General features: G+C 39.3%; 1 protein-coding gene across 3 annotated transcripts in view; it reads left to right on the forward strand.

Annotated features, from left to right (window-relative positions):
• The first annotated feature begins 4,204 nt into the window (after positions 1 to 4,204).
• ubr2 (ubiquitin protein ligase E3 component n-recognin 2) overlaps positions 4,205 to 27,744 on the forward strand; it is a 62,119-nt gene continuing 38,579 nt past the window's right edge. For 2 of the 3 annotated variants that reach the window (XM_062995921.1, XM_062995922.1), the window contains exons 1-11: positions 4,205 to 4,288; positions 12,059 to 12,318; positions 13,521 to 13,599; positions 15,810 to 15,920; positions 19,966 to 20,096; positions 21,663 to 21,801; positions 21,970 to 22,032; positions 23,941 to 24,061; positions 24,890 to 24,997; positions 25,092 to 25,180; positions 27,094 to 27,192. In XM_062995921.1, coding sequence (XP_062851991.1) covers positions 4,205 to 4,288; positions 12,059 to 12,318; positions 13,521 to 13,599; positions 15,810 to 15,920; positions 19,966 to 20,096; positions 21,663 to 21,801; positions 21,970 to 22,032; positions 23,941 to 24,061; positions 24,890 to 24,997; positions 25,092 to 25,180; positions 27,094 to 27,192 — 1,284 coding nt within the window. Of the gene's footprint in view, positions 4,289 to 12,058; positions 12,319 to 13,520; positions 13,600 to 15,809; positions 15,921 to 19,965; positions 20,097 to 21,662; positions 21,802 to 21,969; positions 22,033 to 23,940; positions 24,062 to 24,889; positions 24,998 to 25,091; positions 25,181 to 26,914; positions 27,014 to 27,093; positions 27,193 to 27,744 lie in introns of all 3 variants that reach the window. The other variant, XM_062995920.1, reaches the window with a different exon arrangement.

Here is a 27,744-nt window from a genome sequence, read left to right on the forward strand (position 1 = left end):
TAAATGTCTCTTGTTGACTTATGTATGGTACAACCCAAAATCTGGAAAACTTGAGACAGTATGAAAAATGCAAATAAAAAACAGTGTTTCTTACACTTCCTTTGATGTTCTTTCAATGCAGATAGTATAAACCCAATATATTTCTTGTTTTGTATGGCCAACTACATTTCATTTGTTAATATACATACTGTACATTCCTGCATAACAGGCCTGCAACACATTCCACAAAAAGTTGGGACAGTAAAACATTTAACACTTTGTAATTAAAATCACCTGTTGACATCACCTGTTTGGAATCACATCATTATTCAGTTTTTTCACCTCATTACTAGCCCTAAATTGCCCCTGTCTCAACTTTTTTTGGAATGTGTTGCAGGCCTGAAATGCAGGAATGGAGGTATATTAACAAATAAAATGAAGTTGAGCAGAAAAAACTTGAAATATCTTGATTTCACACTGTCTGCAATCAAATAAAAGTGAAAGTAATTGTAAGGAACACTGCATTTTATTTTATTTGCATTTTCCATACTGTCCCATCTTTTTCTGATTTGGGGTTGTACTAGATAACATTAAACACAAATAATTTGAGTTGAATAAGATGCTAAAAACAGCTTGGAAAAAAGGCTGGACTATTAGTTCTGTTTAAATCTTCTTTAATAATGGGTGGCAGCAGGGGCGGCTTGTTCCTTAATGTGATCGGGTGACGCACCACCAAAGGGCGAAAGGGAACATATCCCACATATCACATATAACCAGTGTTAAACGAGTTGTGACTGTTCTGCACAGTCTTGCCTCTGAATATCGTAGTCCAATCAGCGTCGAGTTGTGTTCCGTACAGTATCGCCCCCTTTTGGGCTCTGATAGACTCTCATGTTAAAGCTCTTTTTTTCGAACTGCAGGCACTGCAATACAATCTGAATGGCTTCCGGGAGGGCTTGCACTTATGTGCTTGTGTCACACGCAACCTGGTGTAGCGATCTCGTCACCATGACTACCATTACCTCAGTTCAGAGCAACTCCATTGTGTCATTAAGGGAAATGCCATTCAGTAATGTAATTTTTAAATTGTGAATTGTGATTGCACTTATTGTATCTCCCCAATTGTTTAACTGTACTTCTTTATTCATTGCACATTAGCCCCGATGCCAATCTTTATTCTGGATCTGCTGCACCTAAAATAAAATGCTATCTGATGAAGACTGAATTAAATTGTTAGGGTGAAGCTTTACTTAATTTTATGATTAATGGTAAAGCTGGTCTCTCTCCATGTTAAAGTTATTTGTGATGGCAAACTGACAGATGAATTAAGATGTTAATTATTTAAGCTTTAATTTACCCATTTATACATTTTATGATGTGAGTGCAGACATCCCAAGTTGCAAAAACTCATTTCAGGGAGGTACCCCCGGACCCGGACCCCCCAAGCCCCCCCCCCAAAAAAAAAGCTTAAAAAACCTCTCGCACACACCAAAGGATATGGGTGATAAAAGAACTTTTAGGAGCTGCTAACTGAAAAGTTATTAACTGGAAAGTTATTAACTGGAAAGTTATTAACTACATTCTACTAAGCTAACTGTTTGCGTCACAAACACATTAATGTGTACTACATAGTGCACTAGATAGTGTGAAAGATAATAGATTTATATTCCCTAAATAGTGCACTAGATTGTATATTAGAAAATAATTTATGTTCCTTACTTAGTGCACTAGACAGTGTACTAAATAATAGACTTATGTTTCTTACACAATGCTTTAGGTAGCGTATCAGTTAACGGATTTAGGGTCCCTACATAGTGCACTAAATTGTATATCAGATAACGGATTTATGTTCCCTACATAGTGAATTAGATAGTATTTTAGATATGAATTTATGTTCCCTACGTAGTGCACTAGATAGTGAATTAGACAATTGGTTTATGTTCCCTACACAGTGCACTAGATTGTATATCAGATCACAGATTTATGTTCCCTACATAGTGCACTAGATAGTGTATTAGATAACGCATTCATGTTCACTACATAGTGCACTAGAAAGTATAACTAGATGATGATTTGTGTTCCTTACATAGTGCACTAGATAGTGTATTACATAATTAATTATGTTCCCTACATAGTGCACTAAATTGTATATCAGATAACGGATTTATGTTCCCTACATAGTGCACTACACAGTATATTAGACAATTGATTTATGTTTCCTACACAGTGCTCTAGATTGTATATCAGATAACGGAGTTAATACGCGATCGGGAAAAAAAAAAGTCTGTGTCGCCTGCGTGTGTGTGTGTGTGTGTGCGCTCTTGGCCGCTCATTCTAGATTCCGGGAGATTTTATCTGACTTGCGGGCATCAGGGAGCCGCTATGTATATGCGGGAGCTTCCGGGAGACTTCGGATGTCTGTGAGTGATGCATGTGTTTTCTGTAAAGGGGCTACAGAGTCCATTGAACACTTATTTTTTGATTTTGTATTTTTCTATTCTTACTGGGTTAATCTCTTCCTAGACTTAAAAAAAAGATGTGGTATGGAAATTCCTCTGAAAGGCCAATATGTTTTATTTATTTTCAATGACCCTTTATTTAACCTCGAAGAGCGCTTTGTAATTAACCTGATTATAATTTTAGCCAATTTTATATACATAAAATGAAATTTGCCAGAAAAACACCTACATATCTGACCTTTGTTAGAACGGACTTGTGTAACTATATAGTTACACTGGTAAATTTCCGGTAAATTACTGGTAATTGGTAAATTACACTGGTGGAAGTTCCGGGAGTCTCCCGCATATACATAGTGGCTCCCTGATGCCCGCAAGTCAGATAAAATCTCCCAGAATCTAGAATGAGCGGCCAAGAGCGCGCACACACACACACACACACGCACGCAGGCGATACAGACATTTTTACTCGATCGCGTATTAAATCCGTTATCTGATATACAATCTAGCGCACTGTGTAGGGAACATAAATCAATTGTCTAATATACTGTCTAGTGCACTATGTAGGGAATGTAAATCCATTATCTGATACAATTTAGTGCACTATGTAGGGAACATAATTAATTATGTAATACACTATCTAGTGCACTATGTAAGGAACACAAATCATCATCTAGTTATACTTTCTAGTGCACTATGTAGTGAACATGAATGCGTTATCTAATACACTATCTAGTGCACTATGTAGGGAACATAAATCCGTGATCTGATATACAATCTAGTGCACTGTGTAGGGAACATAAATCAATTGTCTACTTCACTATCTAGTGCACTACGTAGGGAACATAAATTCATATCTAAAATACTATCTAGTGCACTATGTAGGGAACATAAATCCGTTATCTGATATGCAATTTAGTGCACTATGTAGGGAACATAAATCTGTGATCTGATATACAATCTAGTGCACTGTGTAGGGAACATAAACCAGTTGTCTAATTCACTATCTAGTGCACTACGTAGGGAACATAAATTCATATCTAAAATACTATCTAGTGCACTATGTAGGGAACATAAATCCGTTATCTGATATACAATTTAGTGCACTATGTAGGGAACCTAAATCCGTTAACTAATACGCTACCTAAAGCATTATGTAAGAAACATAAGTCTATTATCTAGTACACTATCTAGTGCACTAAGTAAGGAACATAAATTATTTTCTAATATACAATCTAGTGCACTATGTAGGGAACATAAATCTATTATCTTTCACACTATCTAGTGCACTATGTAGTACACATTAATGTGTTTGTGACGCGAACAGTTAGCTTAGTAGAATCTAGTTAATAACTTTCCAGTTAATAACTTTTCAGTTAGCAGCTCCTAAAAGTTATGTTATCACCCATATCCTTTGGTGTGTGCGAGAGGTTTTTTAGCTTTTTTTGGGGGGGACTTAAGGGGGTCGGGGTCGATGTCCGTGGGTACCTCCCTAAAATGAGTTTTTGCAACTTGGGATGTCTGTCATTGTTAAAGCTTTTCAATTTTACCTGAGTCCCAAATGGTATGATTTTTTGTTTCTTGTTTTTCTCTTTTTTGTTTATTTTCTCTTTCTCTGATGAATGATAAATATTGAACTTGTGTCTTTTTACTGAATGACTATGTTCGATTGTTACTTACACTTAATAAAAAAAAATAAAAAAAGTTTTTTTGTGTTCTAAACGGCTGATTTCCGTTTCCGTCGCTTATGCTAGCTAGTGAAGTGAAACATGGCGACGGCTGAAACTGAACGGGAAGCTTCGTCTGCTCTCTGTACTGAATTTCTCAGTTTCTCGGCTAAGGACGTCGCTGCGGTAAGAGACAGTTTTATAGAACAATTCCTACATTCGTTAACTTTAATCTGGTACATTCAACAGAGCGGCTTATTTTTGTTTCCTGATTATTCTAGGGGTTTTGTGCTAGGCTTGTTTTTCTCAGCGACTCGGATAGCTGTGAGACCTGCACTCGTCCGAACAGCATACTAGACTTCTACATAGTACATTACCGTATGCGTAAACATGTGCTGGCGTACTACTTTAGCATACTAATTAGTAAAATAGTATGCTATTAACAGCTAATGCTAACGGAATTAGTGCAAGCTCATAACTTGAATGATGTCCAACTAGCTTCATGTTCGCAGCTAAATTTTTAATGATGGTAAAATAATATGGCTTGTGAATTGTACTTTATTTTAATGTCGTTTGTGTAAATAAATAGGTTTCATTTCAAAAACTGCCTTCACATAGATTAGCTATCTGGCTAGCTAGCTAACATTGGTAGTGTTTAGTCAGAGCACAGGAACTGATAAACAACACTGCTTTGTTCTTCACTGTACCAGTAGGCTAGCTGTGAGCTCAGGGCTGGCTATATGAGGGAAAACATCGCCAGTAAAACAAACAGTGACACATGCTTTAATTTAACATTAAAAATTACTAATGCTTTGTGAAATAAAAAGTAGGGAAATTAATACTGGTAAAACATTTAAGTACTTAGTTGGTTACTTGTTACAGAGGCACTGACACCTGCTGACTTGCAATACTTGTCAGACTAGTAAAACTGACATTTCCCTATTACAGTATTTAAAAAGTAATGTCACAGAGCTGTTTATTCTTTTTTTATTTTTAAAAACAGTGTTAAATCCTTCTTTTCCTTCATTTAATGTGTTGGAGTCCCAAGTAAAGCCATAGACATTTATTTTTTTCAGTTATTTATTTTTTCCTTTTTATTTTTATCAACTGTTTTATCTGGTCAGGGTCGCAGTAGCACCGCTTTCTGTGGGAAACACTGGGTGCTTGGCAGGAATACCCTGGACAGGGCACCAATCCATCGCAGGCCTTCATTACCATCCCACTTTTCCTACATAGCCCGGTCATGTCTGTGTAAATGCCTGGCTGACTAATAGCATAGCTAGGCTGGCGTAATCGATAGTTGCACCACCCTTTCCAAAATTATATGTTAAAATTCCTATTTGCTTAGATTGGGGCAGATTTTTATATTGCTATAAGATAAGATTCCTTTATTGATCCCCATGGGAGAAATTCAAGTGTTACAGCAGCTCCAGTACAGTGTAAGTACAGTAAATAGAGTAAATAAAAATTGGTAGAGTAAAAATAAAAGATATACAGTGTATCACAAAAGTGAGTACACCCCTCACATTTCTGCAAATATTTTATTATATCTTTTCATGGGACAACACTAAAGAAATAAAACTTGGATATAACTTAGAGTAGTCAGTGTACAACTTGTATAGCAGTGTAGATTTACTGTCTTCTGAAAATAACTCAACACACAGCCATTAATGTCTAAATGGCTGGCAACATAAGTGAGTACACCCCACAGTGAACATGTCCAAATTGTGCCCAAAGTGTCAATATTTTGTGTGACCACCATTATTATCCAGCACTGCCTTAACCCTCCTGGGCATGGAATTCACCAGAGCTGCACAGGTTGCTACTGGAATCCTCTTCCACTCCTCCATGATGACATCACAGAGCTGGTGGATGTTAGACACCTTGAACTCCTCCACCTTCCACTTGAGGATGCGCCACAGGTGCTCAATTGGGTTTAGTCCATCACCTTTACCTTCAGCTTCCTCAGCAAGGCAGTTGTCATCTTGGAGGTTGTGTTTGGGGTCGTTATCCTGTTGGAAAACTGCCATGAGGCCCAGTTTTCGAAGGGAGGGGATCATGCTCTGTTTCAGAATGTCACAGTACATGTTGGAATTCATGTTTCCCTCAATGAACTGCAGCTCCCCAGTGCCAGCAACACTCATGCAGCCCAAGACCATGATGCTACCACCACCATGCTTGACTGTAGGCAAGATACAGTTGTCTTGGTACTTCTCACCAGGGCGTCGCCACACATGCTGGACACCATCTGAGCCAAACAAGTTTATCTTGGTCTCGTCAGACCACAGGGCATTCCAGTAATCCATGTTCTTGGACTGCTTGTCTTCAGCAAACTGTTTGCGGGCTTTCTTGTGCGTCAGCTTCCTTCTGGGATGACGACCATGCAGACCGAGTTGATGCAGTGTGCGGCGTATGGTCTGAGCACTGACAGGCTGACCTCCCACGTCTTCAACCTCTGCAGCAATGCTGGCAGCACTCATGTGTCTATTTTTTAAAGCCAACCTCTGGATATGACGCCGAACACGTGGACTCAACTTCTTTGGTCGACCCTGGCGAAGCCTGTTCCGAGTGGAACCTGTCCTGGAAAACCGCTGTATGACCTTGGCCACCATGCTGTAGCTCAGTTTCAGGGTGTTAGCAATCTTCTTATAGCCCAGGCCATCTTTGTGGAGAGCAACAATTCTATTTCTCACATCCTCAGAGAGTACTTTGCCATGAGGTGCCATGTTGAATATCCAGTGGCCAGTATGAGAGAATTGTACCCAAAACACCAAATTTAACAGCCCTGCTCCCCATTTACACCTGGGACCTTGACACATGACACCAGGGAGGGACAACGACACATTTGGGCACAATTTGGACATGTTCACTGTGGGGTGTACTCACTTATGTTGCCAGCTATTTAGACATTAATGGCTGTGTGTTGAGTTATTTTCAGAAGACAGTAAATCTACACTGCTATACAAGTTGTACACTGACTACTCTAAGTTATATCCAAGTTTCATGTCTATAGTGTTGTCCCATGAAAAGATATAATGAAATATTTGCAGAAATGTGAGGGGTGTACTCACTTTTGTGATACACTGTATGTATATGTATGTATATATATATATATATATATATATATATATATATATATATATATATATATATAAATTAATTAACTATGAAATGCAATTACTATTAAGTAGTATGACAATTACAACTATATGATAAAACACTAAATATTCTGTATGTAAATATATACATATGTGTGTAGTTAGAGATGTGCTGGGAAATGGATGAGGGGATCTTTGAGTGGCTTGTCAGTGTGAGGACAGCCTATGTATTCTGCTATTGTTATGCAGTCTGTATTTTGTTTATTTAAATTGATTTACCAATTACATTTGGTGAACTGGCTAATTAACTAACCAAGGGCACCAATACTTTATTTTTGTTGTATGATGTGTTTATTACTTTGTACTAAAATTGCTGCTCAAATTAGGCTCTTGTGTAGTAGAAAAATCTAAAAAAAAAAAAAAAAAAAAAACAACCCTTCTAGTTGATTGTTGGGGGAAAAAATCTGCCCATCTTCAATAAATTGGTGAACTAATGGGTAGCCCAAGTGCCTATTAGTTTTTTTTCCCCATTTGTTCTGTCCCTTTTGTTCACTCCATGACCATGCTTTTGCCACATTTAGGTCAGTAAAGAACCTAGATGTGGTCATGAACATTGATCTCTGCTCCAGCTAAAAGATTTGGGATGGCTTGTAGTGCTTTCTGATGCTGACGACAGTGTGTGTAGTACTCATCTTCCTGAACAAAGCATATAATTAAAGTAATTGGCTGCGTGTTTCTGTTCAAAACAGTAAATGCATTCCTAATGTACGGATTAAAGAAGGCTTTAGAAAAAAAAATCACAATGCTTTATTATTTCTGTATGAATGACCAGCCTAGACTGGTTTCACCAGAACCATTGATTAGTGTCAGGCACATTCAGTAATCACTTAAAATATGTAAATATTGCATCATTTAAATAAATGATATATTTAGAGGGATTCGCTTGTGACACTTGACTAAAACTTTAATTGAAAATAAAATTAATTACATACAATTTTCATAATATAGCTTTATTAATTGTTGCTGTTTCTTAGCAAAACTTCACAATAATGTGAAGTGGCTCACCCATAAAGCCTACTGAAATGTATTTTCACATCCTCTTTGTTGTTTGGCCTGATTTAATGTGAAACTGAAAACATGACTTTTACAAGATTACATTAAAATTTTTAATTTACATTTAAAAATTACAATATGTTGAAAGTCGCATAGTTATGTAACGTCACTATGCCATCATTACTTTGCAAGGTTGGCTGCCCAGAAGGGTGCCAGTGCATTTCTTCACAGTAGTCTTTCCATCTTTGCCACACCTTTTTTAGTTCAACAAGTTTTCTTCCATTCTGTCCTTGATGGTTGTATTTATTTATTTTTTATTTGAATTTTTTCAATGCATTTTCTGCCAATTTTCCTGCCGATTTAGCGTAACTGAATTTTGTCTTCCACGGCTGAGAGATACCAGATCGCATCCAAGGAGAGCACGTCACTGTACGCCTGTTCCGACAAGTGAACAGCCCTCCTCTTCTCGCCCATGCATTCTGCACAGGCGTCTCTTCCGCCAATCAGTGTCCTTACACAGCTATGAAGACCCACCCACTCACACATAGTCCGGCCCCCACCCTGCACATACGGTGGCCAATTAGTATCTGCTGCAGGCACTGGCAATTATGCCGGATGGCGCCCAGCCGACCGGTGGCAACGCAGAGTTTCGAACCGAAGAGTTCAGAAACTCGATGCTGGTGTGCTAGCGGAATATCCCGCTGCGCCACCTGGGTGCCTTGATGGTTGTATTTTGAGATTGGAATGGTTCGGTGAGCTTCTTCACTATCTGGAACACAAGTCTGCTGTTGCCTTTCTTTGTCTGTTCTTTTTTCACTTAAAGGTGTCACTGAAATTCCAGTTCTTGCATTTGTTGCAGTTCTTCTGTACTGTTTCCTTTTAGCATGACATCCTTCATTTGCTGCCACAGCCCATCTGGTGTATGTAGTTCCTCAAGTAGCTCCTCAAATCTGTTGGCAACCTTCACTTGGTGGAGTTTGAGTTTTTTAAGGTTCAATAGCAGTGGCTGCCTGATTTACTTATTTTTAAATCTAAGCTTCTACATCATCACCTCAAGATCGTCACAACCTGCATGTGTCATGTGCGTGAATTAATAACTGACTGGTCAAGATGTTTACAGTCTGAGTTCTGGTCTCTTGAGTTCTACTCTTCAAAGTGTATCTGAGGCAGAACAGTATGTTGGTAATAATCAACTCATGTTCAGCAAAGAAATCCACCAGCGTCTGACCCCTATCACTTCTTTCACCATGAAATTTCCCAAGGACTTCACTATCTTCTCCACCCACACATTCAATCTCTTTGTAGGATTGTTCAATCTCATCTTGTTTGTCAGCAGTTGGTGAGTAACGCTGGATAATAGTTATATCTCTTGGCTTTGTGTCAAATGTGGCTTCTGTGACTCTGCTACTCACTGAGTTGTAAGATGTTAGGCATGTAGCAACATTTTTGCGAGCCCAGATAGCAAGTTCATGATGTTTGCAGCCCCTTTTTGCCCGAGAACAGCACCGTGTTCATCCAACGTCTTGAAAGTGTTCAATACCTGACCACTCAGACAACCCACAAATGCTAAAATTTAGTCTCTCCAATTCACTACCAAGTAATTGATAACTTGCCAAGGGAATTGAGATCCCGAGCATTCCACTGTCCTATCCCTGATGTTCAGCATATGCATCTCTCTCTCTCTCTCTCTCTCTCTCTCTCTCTCTCTCTCTCTCTCTCTCTCTCTCTCTCTCTCTCTCTGTGGCATGTTCTCTTTCTGGTTGTTGCATCTTTTTGTGCTTTACTCTGTCTTCTTTCAAACTTTAATGTGTCAGAGGTGCACTTTTTGATGCTGTCTAGGCCAGTATGGCATTGTTTCTTGAACTACTCATTTGTGTTCTGTGGGATCAAATAGACTGACTGAGCATCCCAATCCCTTGTTATGTTTGCAGCAGACTCAGCATTGTGATAAGTTGGCCCCAGCATGTGACTTGTTATGAAAAAACTCACACCAGAACTTTTTTTTTGTGATGCTCTTTCTCTAGAACCTAATTTTCGACCTCATCAGTTAAAGTTGTGTTTACCTTTGGTAAAACATGAAAATAAATGTAATAGTTTTCTTGCTTGCTTTACATTTAAACCGCAGTCTTGGATGGGACTGCAATGGACTAAGGGGGTTCAGAGTCTGCTTTCAGCCCAACATGGCAGCTCTGTTCTAAATTCAAATAACAAACTTTTATTAGTCAGATATTAATTTAAATTGCAATTTTACCCAACAACAATAATGAGTTATTTATTGGTTAATCAGTAACAATCTTGCTCTGTATTGATGGCACAGTAACAGTGATGTAAGCTTTTGAAGCTTTGCTTAGGGTTTGAATAAAGCAATAAGCCACGAGAGACTGTGCGTTACCGCGATTTTATCATGGGGAAGGTTGTTTTGTCTTTCCCCATGATAAAATCATAGCAGTAACACACGGTCTCTTGTGGCTTATTGCTTTTATAAAACGGCGGTCAACATAAAATATAATAAAATACAACAATGTTCAATTTATAAATGTTTTTATTTACAAAAACACTTACAAAAAGCATTCTTCCGCGACCCCAGGTAGTTCGTTAACAGTGTTGCTAGGCAACATGAGAGCAAACATTCTCCGAAACAATTATCTTCTTGTACATTTTGGGATTATGTGTAAATATTTCTTAACATCATCTACTGGTGGGATGTGTCACTTTGCAGTTCATAAAATTAGCATGCATTTTGAGAACTGCAGGTTATGTAGTGTATTTTAAGACAATCATTCTGCCCTCACTAATAGTTTATCCCCCTTTCTCAGCTAGACAGACAGACAGACAGACAGACAGACAGACAGACAGACAGACAGACAGACAGACAGACAGCTCCCTTCAGAATACAGTCGGTTTTATTTGCTCCCCAGCTGTGTGATACACTGTGTGCATCAAAATAGAGTAAAAATACAAACAATAGAAACAATAAAGAACTTAATACAGTAAAAGCACACAGCTGTAGTCAAATGTTACATCTGGTACAATATGAGATTTAACCAAACGTAAAATAACGAGTTAAAATTGTGTGTAAAGATACTAATTGCAGTAGTAACGGTAACAGTTGTATTTAATGACGGTAAATTTGTAACTAAAACGCTGTGATATACTCACTAAACATTTACTAACAACTGAGAATATAAACGGCACTACTTACAGACGATGCTTCTGTATTATATTGCAATATAATTATCTGTATTTATTTATTATTGTTTACATTACTGATTACGCTACCCCGCGTTCTTTTGCAGTAAAAGTCACATGGCTTCTGAGGAAAGGTTAAAGTTAGTTGCCATGACTACGATGTCAGCACTTGTCTCTTAAAGGCGCAGGAGCGCATTAAATTATAAGCGCGTCTCTGTAACGACTCGGACCATCACAACAATCATACAGTCGTTTAAGCTCTCGCGGGCCGGATCAAATGACGTGGCGGGCCGGATCTGGCCCGCGGGCCGTGAGTTTGACACCCCTGCCCTACACCCTGACATATACAATCATGTCTGTATGCATAATTTGAACCTGCATCCCAGCAGTGGTGGGTCAGTGCAGTTTACCGCTTCACCACCTGAGCCCCCAACCAAATGATAATTTCAGCCAAAATATTTGCATTAATATTTTAGAATTTAGCTTGTGTTTATTTATTGTGTGTAAGTTGTAAACAGAATCTTAAAATTTTACTTTAAACTGAACTATTTGCAAATTTTTCCTTGTGTGATTATAACTGGCTATCTTATCTTTATCTCTCCAATTCCTACCGCAGAAATGGCTACAGGCGACCGACCTGCCCAGAGAGGTCCACCAGCACCTGGCTTGCTATGTGCCCAAAATCTACTGCCTGGGGCCAAATCTGAACCCTCAGAGTGAGGATCTACTGTCCCAGCTGCTGCTGCTATCACCGATGGAGTGGTATTTATGTGGCGAGGAGCCTTCAGTCGGCCTGGCAAAGCTCGAGCAGAACAACCAGCCTTCACAGCTCTGTGGCCATGTCTTTAAAGTAGGGGAACCCACATATTCCTGCAGGTAAGTGAACACATCTACTTTAGTTACTCCACTTTGGCTAGGGCTATGTTGGAAAGAAATCACCTCTACATTTTAAGGCCTGCATCAATGACTGTATTTTACTTTCTGAGGCTGTTGGCAGATTTTAGGATAAGGCATTTAGGCCAGATTGGCATAAGCCTGCTGAAAGGCCACAGTCTGTGAAGCATCAACTGTAACAGTTTGTCCTCGTTAATCCTGAGAAGACAAGGAACATGTGGGTTTTTTATTCTGCATGTTACTTATGATTGTTTTATTTTCGAAATCTAATTATTTGAAGCCTGTTTTGTCACCTGTCATTTTTAGTATTTTAAATGCACCCAATATGTGACAACCAATATGAGGTTAATGCAATTTCAATTATGTGGTCTAAACTTGATCCAAGTCATAATTGACATACAATATTGGGACATATACATGTCTGTGTGCATAATTCAAACTAAGATCCCAGCGGTAGAGGGTCAGTGCAGTTTACCGCTGCACCACCTGAGTGCCAAGTCACAAGTCAGGTAAAGTAAGTTATTTGTACAGCGCTTTTTAGTAAACATTGTCCCAAAGCAACTTTACAGAATCCAGGATCAGATAAATCTGCTGAGCAAGTCGAGGGCAACAGTGGCAATAAAACTCAATAAATATTACAAGGAAGAAGCCTTGAATGGAACCAGACTCAACAGGGACCTCAATCATCTTTGAGTGGCCTAGAATATAAAAGTCAAGTCACAGAGTTGTGATTTGGTTTGCACTAAAAGGTCTGGACTATATGCAGCTCTTCGGTGATTTTTATGAACTATAATTGGTTAAATAGTTTAGGTTTCACAAAAAAAAAAAGCTTAGGCTCAGACTTTAAGAACTTGTATAACACCATAATAAGCTTGCTAGTTCTGGCTTCTCGACTAGACCAAAGGGTTCCAGTGTCTGACTCTGATATGAGTGTCATCTTTGTGGTTGCTGTAGACTGTTATTTATAATTCAAAAAGATACTTGAAACATTCTCATAATATGTGATTCAATATAAAATGTAAAATTTTGGCATCAAATTACTTTATGTTGTGTAAAATGTAAACCATTTTTAAAATTACTGTCACTGTGCAAGATGCCATGGTTGATAATTGCTGATAATTGCTGTCATTGCTTATTGTTTTTTGATATTTATATTTATATTTGGTCCCATTTCTCCTGTTCAGGGAATGTGCAGCAGACCCAACATGTGTGCTGTGTATGCAGTGCTTTTTGGGAAGTGTACACAAGGAGCATCGGTACAGGGTAAGAACAAACACACAATTGTACTTTATATTCTGGGTTGCCTCCTGCAGTATGTTTAATCTCTATTAAGGACAACTTAGATCCCCAGCTGCTGTGGAAAATTTACATCAGGTGATCAGGTTAATCCCCCTTAAAACAGGGCAAGCCGCCCGTCCTGGTGCCAGGTAGTTTCAAAGCCATGTGGAACATTTCTGGCTGGTTTCAGTATGTAGTTATAACTCCAGACATAGTTTACTTATGTAAATGTTTTTCTCCATTTTCTCCCAATCAAATCGAATTTATTTACCTAGTTGTATGTCCTCTACTGCTGACCATGAAGGGCTGTGCTTATCACACACACATGCATAGTAGTCAGCTGCTGCTTTTCACCTGCCCGAGGTGAGTTCACACAGGGATTGGGATCGCATATGAAGAGTAACACACTGATCTCCATTACTCCCTGCCTCTGTGCATGCACCATTGACCATCCAGCATAGGATGCAGTTGCATCAGCATTGAGACATTTCTTAAACCATACCACTCTCAGACATAGCCAGTCATGTCTGTGCAGGCACCCGACTGGCTGATAGCACAGCAGTGGTGGGCTAACATATTAGACCTCTGTGCCACCCTAGTACCCTTATGTAAATGATATGATGATTTAAGCCATTTAGAACAATTTCAGTTCTAATGCGCATTGTATTTGTAACTTCAAATTATGTACAATAAATAACTTTATTAACTATATTGTTTTCCTTGTGAGTGAACCTTTTTAGCAAACATTTAACATCAACCTTAATAGAGTTTGAAATACAGGGTCACCTATGCAAGGCTGGAGCTTGTGTTTAACAGGTGCTAACATTAGTTAGGTGCCTCCAGACCTAGAGATGTCAGAGTTTAGAAGGATGTAGACTAGCAGACCTTCTCACTGGCTAGAGCCTGTTTTTGCCAATTATGCCAAAGCGCACATCATGGTATGGTGTGGCTTTTCTAAACTAGCTAGAAAGGGAACAAGATGCTGCCTGATCAAACAAGGACTAGATCATGTCTAACGGTAATAAACAGTCGAGCAAACGTATCAAACAAAGAGAATGCAAAGATGCTAAACGATGTAGCAGCTCAGCACTAAGTCAAATGTAGTACAATGGAAAGCTTTAAAGATAGAAATGAAAGTTAAACCAACAAAAACATGCCATAATGGGAATTTTATTAACTTTTGCTAGTTTCTCTTGCTAACTGCTGGTCTTTCCCCCTCTTAATTTCTTTAATCCATGTGTGGTATTATCATTAATAAAACATTTAGGTATTACGTTTAGAGATGGATGTTGACTGGCTGGCTGTAAATACAAACCATTCATGGTAGTTGCGTTCTGCTTGCATTTTTGTATTTGAAAAGGGATTATGAGACATGAAAACACTTCATATGTGAGCCATAACTTACTCTGAAATTCTTTTACTGTCCACTGTCTCTTATTGTTGGGTTGTAGTAAACATTGACTCACTTAATAATAAACCTTTCAGCTCAGAGTGCACTTCTTTTTAGCACATTAAAGTAAATGCAAAAGCCAAGTCCAGCAACATTTGTCCAGCATTGCAGTGGAGGCAAATTTTATTGGCTTGTTACTTTTCATTTTTAAATGTGGCACTTGTATCATCTCAGTAAAGTAAGACTGTGATGATTACAATTAACCAATTGACAGTCTGCGTAGTTTCTCCACCCACACTGTCCGTTCTGGTACGCTTGGTCCTTGGCCATGAAAGCTGCTAAATTTAGTGTGGGTAAAATGGTACAGTACAGGTAACTAGGCAACGAAAAACTACTTACTATGGGATCTGTTTCATGGGGTACTGTGCAGTGGAAAAGGGGTAATCATGTATGGTTAAAACTACATGTTATGCATTTGAGCTTTTTCTTTTTTTTTTACTAAACATTTATAGTTTATAACATTTAACTATAACATTTAACGTTTATAGCTAAGTCTTTTTTTGCTTTATCTGTTTATCTTTATTGAATTAACCCCAATTGGCCTCTAGCTTTATGTCTCAATGTTTAGGGACGTTCATTGCCCATTAGTTGCACATCAGTGTGTTTGACCTCTGCGAAGCTGCTTGAAAACAATTTATTACTGTCAGAAACCCTAAAAATAAATGTAACTCCCTACAGTGACGAACATTTGAGTGTGTTTGACTTGATCCATTCAGACCTGCTCTTTCACTATTTCTTGCTGTAGATGACGACGTCCGGCGGAGGAGGGTTCTGTGACTGTGGAGACACAGAAGCTTGGAAGAAGGGTCCTTACTGTCAGAAACATGAGCCCAACATCGGTGATTCCTCCCAAGAGGTGAGACTCATGGTGTTCTTTTAGCGTACCTCAGCAGAACTAAGCATTTAAGTATGTAACAACAAAGCCTGGTTTGTGCTTTTTGAGGGGACGAAGTAAATTAGCACTGATTTCTGCAACTGTCCTGTTTTTTTTGTCTGGAATTGGAACATATAGTTCTTTGTCCACACACACACACATTTTCATTGTGGAGTTTCCAAAACAAAAAAATGCTGGGGCAGAAACATGAACATACAGCAACTTTAATTATATGTATTCATTCCTTATTCACGTTTATATTGAGTGTAGCTGAGACTACTCTGTGCCTGTGTAAAACGGACTAGTTTGACTGCACCCATTAAAAAGTACAAGAATAATAGTCTCTGGCTAAGGTCTGAAAAAAACCCCCAAACTTTTTACTGAGAGTAAACAGTCAGTTGTTCTTAAATCACAAAAAACAGACTAGCTATGAATTTGAAGTTGCTTGAACACAGGTGACTGACTGCTTAACATGAAGACCAATAATCTGATTAAGATCGACATCTGGCAGTAATTTGATCAATGCAAATGTTCTTCGATTATTTTAATTTAGTTAATTCAATTGAGAGATCTGGATTTCTGGTAGTCATGTGGACGGTTATCAGCGTGATATCCAATTTCTGTTTGTGTTCTTGTTTGGCTGTGAAAACAGCTTCCCCAAAATACTGGACAATGCATAAAGAGATGAAGACTGACTATGCATTGATTGGCTGGTATTTGCATTATAATGTTGTCTGAATGCACACACATCAGGACTTCAAAGCAAACCTGAACTTGATGGGTAGCACTGTTGCTTCACAGCAAGAATGTCTTGGGATTCATTCCCAGGTGAAACAGTCCAGGTTTGCATGTTCTTCTCTTGTCTTTGAGTTTCCTCCTAAAGCTCTGGTTTTCTTTCATAGTCCAAAGAATTGTTAGATAGATGGATTGGAGATACAAAATTGCCTGCAATGATGTTTCACATTGAACTTTAAAATGATAAATCATGTGTAACCTGTAACTACCTGTCCAGTCATGAATTCAACCAAAGTGTAAAACATGACAAACATTTGCAATATAATGTCTATATGAGCTGCATGTGTGATTGTAGTTTAACAGTCTGTAGGCATTTAAACAGTGTTTTTTATTGAAACCATACGTGTGTTTTAAAAATGAAGATGATGTTTTGGCAAACTAAACTACATCAAAGTTTTTTTTACGCTATTAAACAGTTTATATAGTGCTGGTTCTACTCGCATTTTCAGTGACCAACTGTCACCATTTCTGGGTTTATTTCTGGGTTTATTTCTGGGTTCTGACATCCTTCATCAAACCTTAGAGCTTCATCAATGCTCTTCGAATCATCTTAGTTATTTCCATTAATTTTCATTTCATTTTCACCTTTTACCACCGTTTTATCCTGGTGAGGGTCACATTTCCCAGGAATCACTGGGAGCAATGCAGTAACACACCCAGACAGGATGCCAATCCATCACATGGACTCGAACCCTGGAACCCAACAGCAGTGGGCTAGCGCAATTCTACCACTGCGCCACTTGAGTGTTCACTTTTTCACCTTTTATTTAGTGTCTTAGCTTGCTATATACGTGCATCTAGCTGTTGCCTCACAGCAAGAAGGTCCTGGGTTCGATCCCCAGCTGGGGCGGTCTGGGTCCTTTCTGTGTGGAGTTTGCATGTTCTCCCTGTGTCTGCGTGGGTTTCCTCCTGGAGCTCCGGTTTCCTCCCACAGTCCAAAGACATGCAAGTGAAGTGAATTGAAGATACAAACTTGCCCAGGACTGTGTTTGATGTAACCTTGTGAACTAAAGAACCTTGTGTGATGAGTAACTACCGTTCCTGTCATGATTGTAACCAAAGTATAAAACATGACGTTAAAATCCTAATAAACAAACAAACAAACGTGCATCTGGCAGGTGTGGGGTTTTGTTGATGGTAAAGGGGGGAAATTGATGCTGGGCCTAAGAGAAGACAGTTCATCTTAACATCGTGCAGTCATTTCTTTTTTCTTCCTGACCTTGACAAAGAAAGCACTGCTTAATGTACTGTGTCCTCACTGACCATTTTTTTGCACAGATGGCCTCAGGACTAGGGCTGCAACTAACGATTATTTTAGTAGTTGACTAATCTGATGATTATTTTTTCGATTAGTCAACGATTATTTATGTCATACCCTCCATCTCTGCCTTAACATAACAAAGCTCTGTTATGTTATTTAAGTTCCAATATCAAATTAAAATAATGACCCATGAAACATGAATATGAAACTTAAGCTTGATAGTTTAATTAAATATATTTGAAACATTAATACACAGTCACAATAAAAAAATTCAATGAAATAAGAAAGCTTTGGACAGCATTAGAAACTGTTATGTTTCAGAAGTTATCACTCTGGAAATCAAAAACATATATAACATGTGGTTGAGAAACATGTGAATGCTGTCTGTGAAGACCTCAGCCATTTGAGGGGTGCATGAACCTCTTCTCATCACATCCACACTCCATTGCTTAGTGCTATTTTAATAGAAAGAGCAAAAGAGAAAGCTGTATTAATGATCACAAACTGAAGGCTGTGTATCATAGTTTATTACAAACAGTGTACTGGCTAGTCCAACTAAACCATAACAGGTTAAATATCTTAACTGAATTATCTGCTGAGCTAACTAGCTATCATTAAGTGGAGGAGGCTTATTATTTAGAATGAATTCTCTCATTAACGAGAGCAAAAAATATAGAAGACGAGACAGGGTAACGTTAGGCTAGAATGTTAAGTTATATAACGTTACTCATATAAATGACTGATTAACTATTGCACTTAATGAGTTAGCTAGCAAACAAACCTGAAAAATAGTGAACTCTTAGGAAGTTTTCCGACAAGTACTCTAGCATTAACAAACATTAACTACGTTGGTTAAAGCACAAAGCGGTGTAAAAACTTACCTGAATAACGCTGGTCATCACGGCTGCAGGGTGCTCGCGTTTCACCGTAGTGCTGGCGTGAAACCACAACTCTGCTCTGTAGTGTCTGTGTTCAGCTCGTTTCTTTGGGTTATTTTGGCTGAAATACTTTAGAAAGTTTCGGTCTCTTTATCTTTGCCTCTCTGTGTTCATAAACTCCCCGCTGCGCCATGGAAGCGATGCTGCGCCCCCTGCAGTTCCTTTAGTGCGTTGCAATAATAACGACGCGTCGACAATGAAATTCCACGTCGACAAATTTTTATAGTCGATGTTATCGATTACGTCGACTAATCGTTGCAGCCCTACTCAGGACACACAGTTGCTCCTAAGTGACTCGCAAATGACAAGTGAACACTGTCTAAGAGAAATCACCAGCTTTAGCCGATTATAGAATTCGAAGCACAACCAACCAACCAGCCTGCCATTATCGCTCATTCACCAGTCTAATTCCTATTTCCTTTTTTTAATGCCTAAAGAATTGGAGAGAACATGACTAACATTGAAGCATTAACGTTTCTGTACTTTGTTGCACACTGCTGTTAAAGAAAAGTCACAAAATCAAATGGAACGGACACCCCAAACCAGCCGGAGACCATTAAAACTCTGAACAGTAGTTATATTAAATTATTATATCCTGTTCCAAATGTAAGGGTAGGAAATGCTTTTAGTACTGGAACATTTCATACTGTCCTTTTTTTTTTAGCTGGAGCCAACCAGTTCACAGTGATTTTCCTGTTTAGGCTTCCTTTTAGCAAGTCAACTTCACTGAATATTTGTGTGTGACTGTGTGTCTTTTGCCCTTTTTTGTCTTTTGTTTAGTTTTTCCCCCTTTATCTTCCACTTTTGTCATTTTCAATTCTCGATTGTGAATCCGCTGTTGCTTGCACAGCCCCTGATCTGATCAAGGAGAGCTAAATTACAGCTTAATTAATTTATAAAGAACGACCAAATTCCAGTGCTGGGAAATGCACATTAACTTCAATAAGAGATAAAAAAAGGTGTATACTGCACATGTAAGTTCTTTCTACTACAGCTTCAAGTGACTCATTCTCTTATTTTTGTTTTTTTTAAGGATCCGCTTGCTAGTTTCTCAGCAGACATGATTGCCCGCACATATAATATCTTCTCTATCATGCTGAAATATGCTGTGGACATGCTTACCTGGGACAAAGAAGATGAGCTTCCTCAGGGCCTTGAACCACCGTATGTGCACACTCACTCACACATGCACCCACCCATGCTGTAAATGTGATCTCAAACTAAGAATTCTGTAATTCCTGTTCATACCAGCCAATGATGAGCCACTGTTAGACCACCATATAGTTTGTTTGTGAAGTCCTACAAGTGCAGTGGAATGTTTTATATGAATGAATAAAAAATCTGATGATAAAACTGACAGGGAAGTGTGGGCTCAGTGGGTAGAACTGTCACATCACAGCAAAAAGGTCAGGAGTTTAATCCTCAGGTGGAGCAATCTGGGTCCTTTCTGCGTAGTGTTTGCATGTTCTCCCCTACTTATGTCTATGTGGGTTTCCTCTGGGAGCTGTGGTTTCCTTCCACACTCCAAAGACATGCAAGTGAGGTGAATTGGAGACACAAATTTGTCCATGACTGTGTTTGACATTACAGACTTGAACTGATGAATCTTGTGTAACCAGCACTTAACTGTACTGTCATGAATGTATGTAAAACATGATGTTCCTAATAAATAAATAAAACTGACATCTGTAGCCAGTCTTGGAGAACATAAACAACAGAATAGTGCACCCATTTAAACATGTTTAGCATTTCTATAATGCTAGATTCCAGCCCACCACTGCCACCTTGTTACTGTTGGGCCCTTAAGCAAGACCCTTAGCTCTTAATTGATTAAAAAAAGCATCTGCGAAATGGCATAAATGTAAATGCTAGGAAAGTGATGAAAATAAAAAGGGAAGTTAGCTTACACAACTACAAAGCAACCTACAATTGTGACCATATACAATCTCAATTGTGACCTCAATACAATTAAACGGTTAAGGGCCTAACAGTTGCAACCTGGTAGGGCTGAGACTTGAACCAGCAACCTTCTGATCACTAGTCCAGTCCATTAACTTATAAGCTACCACTGGCCTAAAATAAATAAGAAGTATGTTGTACATGAAGAAAAATGTACATGATGACTGGCATCTCACTGGCATTCAGACACCGCAGCGCTGCTGGAGTTTTTAAATACCATGTCCACTCACTGTCCACTCTAGTAGACACTCCTACCTAGTTGGTCCACCTTGTAGATGTAAAGTCAGAGACGATCGCTGTTTGAGTTCTTCTAGACATCAGTGTCTCATCAGTGGTTACAGGACGCTGCCCACAGGGTGCTGTTGGCTGGATGCTTTTGGTTGGTGGACTATTCTCAGTCCAGCAGTGACACTAAGGTGTTTTTAAAACTCCATCAGCGCTGCTGTGTCTTATCCACTCATACCAGCACAACACACACTAACACACCACCACCATGTCATTGTCACTGCAGTGCTGAGAATGACCCACCACCCAAATAATACCTGCTCTGTAGTGGTCCTGGGAGAGTCCTGACCATTGAAGAACAGCATGAAAGGGGGCTAACAAAGCATGCAGAGAAACAGATGGACTAAAGTCAGTAATTGTAGAACTACACAGTGCTTCTATATGGTAAATGAAGCTGATAAAATGGACAGTGAGTGTAGAAACAAGGAGGTGGTTTTAATGTTATGGGTGGTCGGTGTATAATTGAAAGTTGTCCTTTTTTTAAAGGGAGCGTGGAGACACCTATTACTGCATGCTGTTTAATGACGAGGTGCACACATATGAGCAGGTCATCTACACGTTACGGAAGGCAGTAAACTGCAGTCAGAAAGAGGCGGTCAGCTTTGCTACTACAGTGGACAGAGATGTAAGCTTCTATTCATTTCATTTCTTTAAGTCTTTTGGATGTATTGTAGTTATGCAGAATCACTCTTTAGTGTATCTGGTGGTGGTTCTTATTTAAAATATGCACTGTCGCTCCATTTCTGGCATGCCATTTAAACCTAATTTTAAATTCTTACTGTTGTGGTTTTAGGGGCGGAAGTCTGTCCGCTATGGGGATTTTCAGTTTTGTGAGCAGGCGAAGTCTATTATTGTGGTAAGTTGCTTGACATTTGTGTTTAGTTTGCAGTGGTTATTATTGACAGATTTGTACACACAAATGGTAAATGTTAATGCATATACACTGAATGTATTCTGCATAAATTAATTACACAAATCATTTCACTTTTCATGCCCTTTCATTGACCATTCATAGTGAGGGCTGTGAAAGTATGTACACCTTTAAGCTTTTGTACAAAGGGTCTTTCCAAAACCTAGTGACCTCTCTACATTTACGTCATCATATGCACGCTCCTGAGAAAAAGGCATTCTTAGATACCTTAAAATGCTGCCTACTAAGGTGCCTTGTTTCGAAGCGATGGGGCATCAGATGCTTCCTTAGCGGTAAAGCCAATCCCAGCATTCAGTGCAGCACACCTTTGTCACAAAAAATTACAGATATGGCGAATGCGGAGCAACATACGAAGTTCATTTCAAGTGTAAATAAATTCTAATTGATTTTTAATTAGTATAAAGGTGTACAAGTGTAATTTATTTGCTAATTTGGGCTTGTCAGTGACAATTTAACCATTTTTGGTACTCAGAGGGAGATGTTGGCTTGCATGCTAGTGGGTTGTGTTGCCTCAGCCCATTGGATTGAATGGCCTGAGGCTAACTGTGTTAGCTTAATAATCGAAAACTAAAGTGACGTAATCGCTGTCTAAGTAGTGTGTCTAAATAATCTGCCTTATAAGTTCAATGTCTTATTAGAATCCTCTCTACCTAGGCAACTGCCTAGGTAGGCAGCAAGGAAGCTCAACAGTTGAAACCACTAGGTTTTCAGACAGACCCAGAGTGTCTGTAAAGGCTGTTATTAATTTATTTATTTAAGGCCTTTATACATCTGCAGAGCGCTCGGCTGGTGCAACGGTGAAGTGTGCTAGCCCACTACCGCTGAGATCTAGTGATCAGGGGTTCGTTTCTCAGCAGTGCTCTCGGCTAGTCAGGTTTTTGTTTGCAAGGGCATGATTGGCAAGGTCCGAGGGAAGAAATTGACCGAAGTGGTCCAGCAATTGGCAGGTGCACTTGTCAGTGTGCTTTCAGTGGCGGTCCCAAGCTCAGATAAAAATAGCAGGGGCATCAGGTGCTCCAGTAACTGGGACACATGTACAAGGCAGGGATGTTCAGTAAATAATAAACAGTTAAAATGTGATCTATACAAATATTGTCATGTTAAGAATGGTGACTAGGCAATGTTCATACAGATTTGAGAGTCTGCTCTTTTGTTAACCGTGCCCAAAATGATGATTTTTCAAAAAAGGGATGCAATGCTAGAGGAGATAGGCAGCAAAGTCTGTTTATCTGTTAAATCAGAGTTTATATCTTGATACACCTGATGTGCTAAAACATGACTAGAAGAGGACTGTCAATACAGAAGTATTAAATTCCCTCCTCACCCCCATTGTTAAAATCGGACCAACAGCTACAAAACACATTATTGCTTAAGTATGTTCTCTCAGTTGTCTCGAGCCCAGATTGGGAATTATTAAGGGGCTTAAAAACATTTGTTTACAGTTGTTTGTTATTGGTTAAATGTTTGAGCAGAATGTGTTTATTAAACTTTGAATGAAGATTGGCTCACTGAATCACTGCAACACGGTGGCTCAGTGGGTAGCACTGTCGTTTCCTCCCACAGTCCAAAGACATGCAAGTGAGGTGAATTGGAGATACAAAATTGTCCATGACTGTGTTTGACATTAAACACTTAAACTGATAAATCTTGTGTAACCAGTAACTTAACTACCTGTCCTGTCATGAATGTAACCCAAGTGTGTAAAACATGACGTTAAAATCCTAATAAATAACTAAATACATGTGAAAAACAATCAATAAAGTCTACATGTTTCAGCCACAGTTTTCCTGCTAATGTTTATGTTAAAAGACAATAAACTGTGTGTTTCTGCAGCGAAACACGAGTCGTCAGTCGAAGCCTCTGCGTGTTCAGGTCATGCACTCATCAGTGGTGGCTCATCAGTGTTTTGCTCTAAAAACCCTCACCTGGCTCAGCCATGTCATCAGATACTCAGGTTTCTCTTATTTGATTTACAAATTAATTCTGACTAATGTCAGACTGTACACAGATGAGCCAAAACATTAGGACCACCCATTTTATATGTACTGACAACCTCTCTAAATCACTGAGACTTGGACTCTAGAAAACATCTGAAGATGTCCTGTGGTATCTGATTCTAGGAAATTTCCAGCAGGTTTTTCAGCTTTTGTATGTTGCGAGGTGGATTGTTTTACAGTGCATCCCTGTGTCATCTCCTATTTGGCTAAATGCACACTTGCCTGACTGTCCATTTGACCTTCCATTGCTTTGATGTCCAGTTCTGATGCCTGCATTTAAACTGTTGGTGTTTTCAACAGTGGACAGAAGTTTTTGAGCATTTTTACTGGTCTGTGACCACGCTGCTCCATGCACACAAGGATGGTGTTGTGTGTGTGTGTTGTGACACATTCATCTCATCACCAGAATTAAAATGATCTGCATGGTGCTACCAGATTCCATAGGCTTCATGTCCTCGGGCATTAAGTCCTGGCTACCCAAAAACCTCTTTGTGGGGACTGCCTGTGAGAACCACTTACAGTTTTTAGGATACTTCTACCCAGGTGTCTGGCCATAATGATTTGACCTTTATCAAAGTCACTGAGGTATTTATGCCTGAGCATCTGCTTCATTTAACACATGAGCTACTGTAAGTACCACCAGTCCTACATATAATGTATCCTTGTTCATCATTGCACAATGGACATTTTTGGGTGGGATGGTCCTAATTTTTGGCTCATTAGTTTAAATATGTATTCTGTACACCATGGTGTTGTGCTAAAACGGTTTGTTTTCTATCTTTTAGATGCACTGAGAAGGATTCTGTGCCAGGTAGGGTTACAGAAAGGCCCTGAAGGAGAAAACTCCTCCTTAGTAGACACTTTAATGCTCTGTGACTCCAAAATGTGGAAAGGTGCGAGAGAGGTTTTATTTACCTAGTGATAAGCTGTTTACTGCCTAAAGATGTTTGAATGTTAGTTTTTAATGATGAACTGCTTTTTCTTCAGGGGCGAGAAATGTTTATCACCAGCTGCTCATGAGCAGTCTGTTAATGGATCTGAAGTATAAGAAGTTATTTGCCATTCAGTTCGCAAAGGTAAGCTGCTTCCCATCGGCAGTTATTGTGCACTGTAAACAAAGCATCTTTCAGTTTATACGATTATTGTTATAGCAATTGAAATGGAAATTTTTTTGCCCATGGGACAAGTGTCTGCCATTCAAATAAAAATAAAAAAATAAAAAAATATATAAATTACATTACATTATTGTTATGTGATTCTTTATTAAAAATAAAAGCACACTACAAAGTTGCATGGAATGAAATTGTGGCTGGCGCTGCGGTAACGCTAGCCCACCACAACTTGAATCCAGCTTTGAATCTCAGTGGTGCTTTCGGCTAGCTGTTCATCTACATAGACATGAGGGCGGCACAGTGGCTAAATGGGTAGCACTGTCGCCTCACAGCAAGAAGGTCCTTGGTTCGATCCCCAGGTGTGGCGGTCCGGGTCCTTTCTGTGTGGATGTTCTCCTCGTGTCTGCGTGAATTTACTCCGGGAGCTCCGGTTTCCTCCCAGAGTCCAAAGCCATGCAAGTGAGGTAAATTGGAGATACTAAATTGTCCACAACGGTGTTCGATATAACCTTGAGAACTGATGAACCTTGTATGTAATGAGTAACTACCGTTCCTGTCATGAATGTAACCAAAGTGTAAAACATGACATTAAAATCCTAATAAACAAACAAACATACATAGACATGACTGGCTATGTTTTTGGTGGCGGAGGCCGAAGCCCTGCGATGCATTGGGGCCCAGTCTGTGGTGTGTTCCTGTTACATGGCCAGTGTTTCCCGGTGGAACTGGGGTTCCTTACATCTTTGACCCCACTTTCCCATTTATACTCATGGACACAAACCTTGCGCCCCACTTTCCACTTAACATACACTCAAGTGTAAAGGTTTTCTCCATTTAAAATCAGTCCCTAATTTATTTTAATCCTTTTTGGCGTCTGTTTGGATGTGACAATGCAGACATTGTCTCTACCCTGATTTCTTTTTCTGTCTCAATGACAGTAGGTACAAACATTCTCTAGAAACATTTCCAGATATGTATCTTTGATATAGTTCCTTTAGTTGCTGACACATCTTGGCTATTTATTAAAGCTACATATGTGCAGTTTACCTCTGTACTTTGTCAGTAAAAAACACTAGGTAATTATTACTAGAAAAAGCTTTATTTAAGCCATGTTTTTGTTTTTTTATGAATGAATTGTGTGGAACATGTTTTGGTTATGCTTGCTTAATGTGTTAAGTCACAACATGATATCAAGGTTGGCATGAAGAGAGGTCAGTTTGGCTGGACTTATACATTATGAGACAGAAAACACTGAACAATTGCACAGTTTAGACATGTTAGACATGTCTTATTACTGATTCGGACCACAGGCTCACCTCAGCTTTTATCGGCTTGCTGTCTAGCAACGTCTTAGCTCTGGCAGTCTCTCTAAAGCTTTAGGAAACCTGTCAGCATGCCCGGGGCATTCCGATGTGAGTTGTCCGCATGCTGAACAGGTCATAGAGCTGGAAACATTTGAGCCGATTGCTCCAAAATAAAACTAGAAAGGTTTTTATTTCAGAGGCGGCACGTACGCTGAGCCTTAGCATCATGACCATGTACTTCTAAGCATCACTCAAAGCCCTGGGACTGAAATTATTAGTTCTAGATTTTCACGTTTACGTATTACCCATGGCGGTCCCAGTGGAGGGTGCGGTTTCCACTAACCTCGTACCCGGAAGATGAACGTGCCCCCATTCAATTTCCCTTGTTATTTAGAATTACCAGCGCCTTCAGACAGATTTTATGGAGGATGATCACGAGCGCTTAGTGTCAGTGACCTCTCTGTCTGTGCAACTCTTCACCGTCCCTACCATGGTGAGTACCTCCACCCACACACTCTCTTCTCTCTGTTCTGCCTCTCTCCTCTCCTCTGCCTGCCCCACTGCTGCTGGCAGAACTATGAGTGCTTGCAAAGTGACTACGTGAAGGATGACCACGACAGGGAGTTCTCCATCACTGACCTATCTGTGCAAATTTTCACCGTGCCTTCTCTGGTGAGTATAAGAAGCAGACGTCGTATATTAAGACGATTTTAAAGAGGCTTGTGGTGATGTCTGTCACACGATAAGCGTTTCGGCCGGGTGCTTATTGCTTACGTGCTATGAGTAAAACTGCGTTTTGCTGGCTGTGCCTTTGAGCGGCAAGCTTTAAAACATCATTCAGTATTTACTGACCGTGTTAACAATTTATTCACATGCAGTTTTATATGAAATGAATTTTAGTTTAAAACTTGTCATTCTGAGGCATGAGAGGATAAAAAGAGGTGAAATGGGTTCATGAAACTTGATTGCCTTAATCAAAGGTGCATTAAAATGTATTAAAGATCTACAAAGCTACAACAAGCGATTCCAGGAATAGTAAATGTGGGTTTGCTATCTAAAATGCAAACACGTTCTTTGCTTGTCACAGCTCACAAGTCCACCGTGCTGTATTTTTTCCCACAATGCCATGGTTTTTGTGAAATGGTGAGAGTCAGTTTCTCACTGCCATATCTGTGCTTCGCTTCTGACTACATCATATAAATAATTCGGTAAATCTGCACAGTG

This window comes from Trichomycterus rosablanca, chromosome 5, assembly GCF_030014385.1.
Source record: "Trichomycterus rosablanca isolate fTriRos1 chromosome 5, fTriRos1.hap1, whole genome shotgun sequence".
Lineage (NCBI taxonomy): Eukaryota > Metazoa > Chordata > Actinopteri > Siluriformes > Trichomycteridae > Trichomycterus > Trichomycterus rosablanca.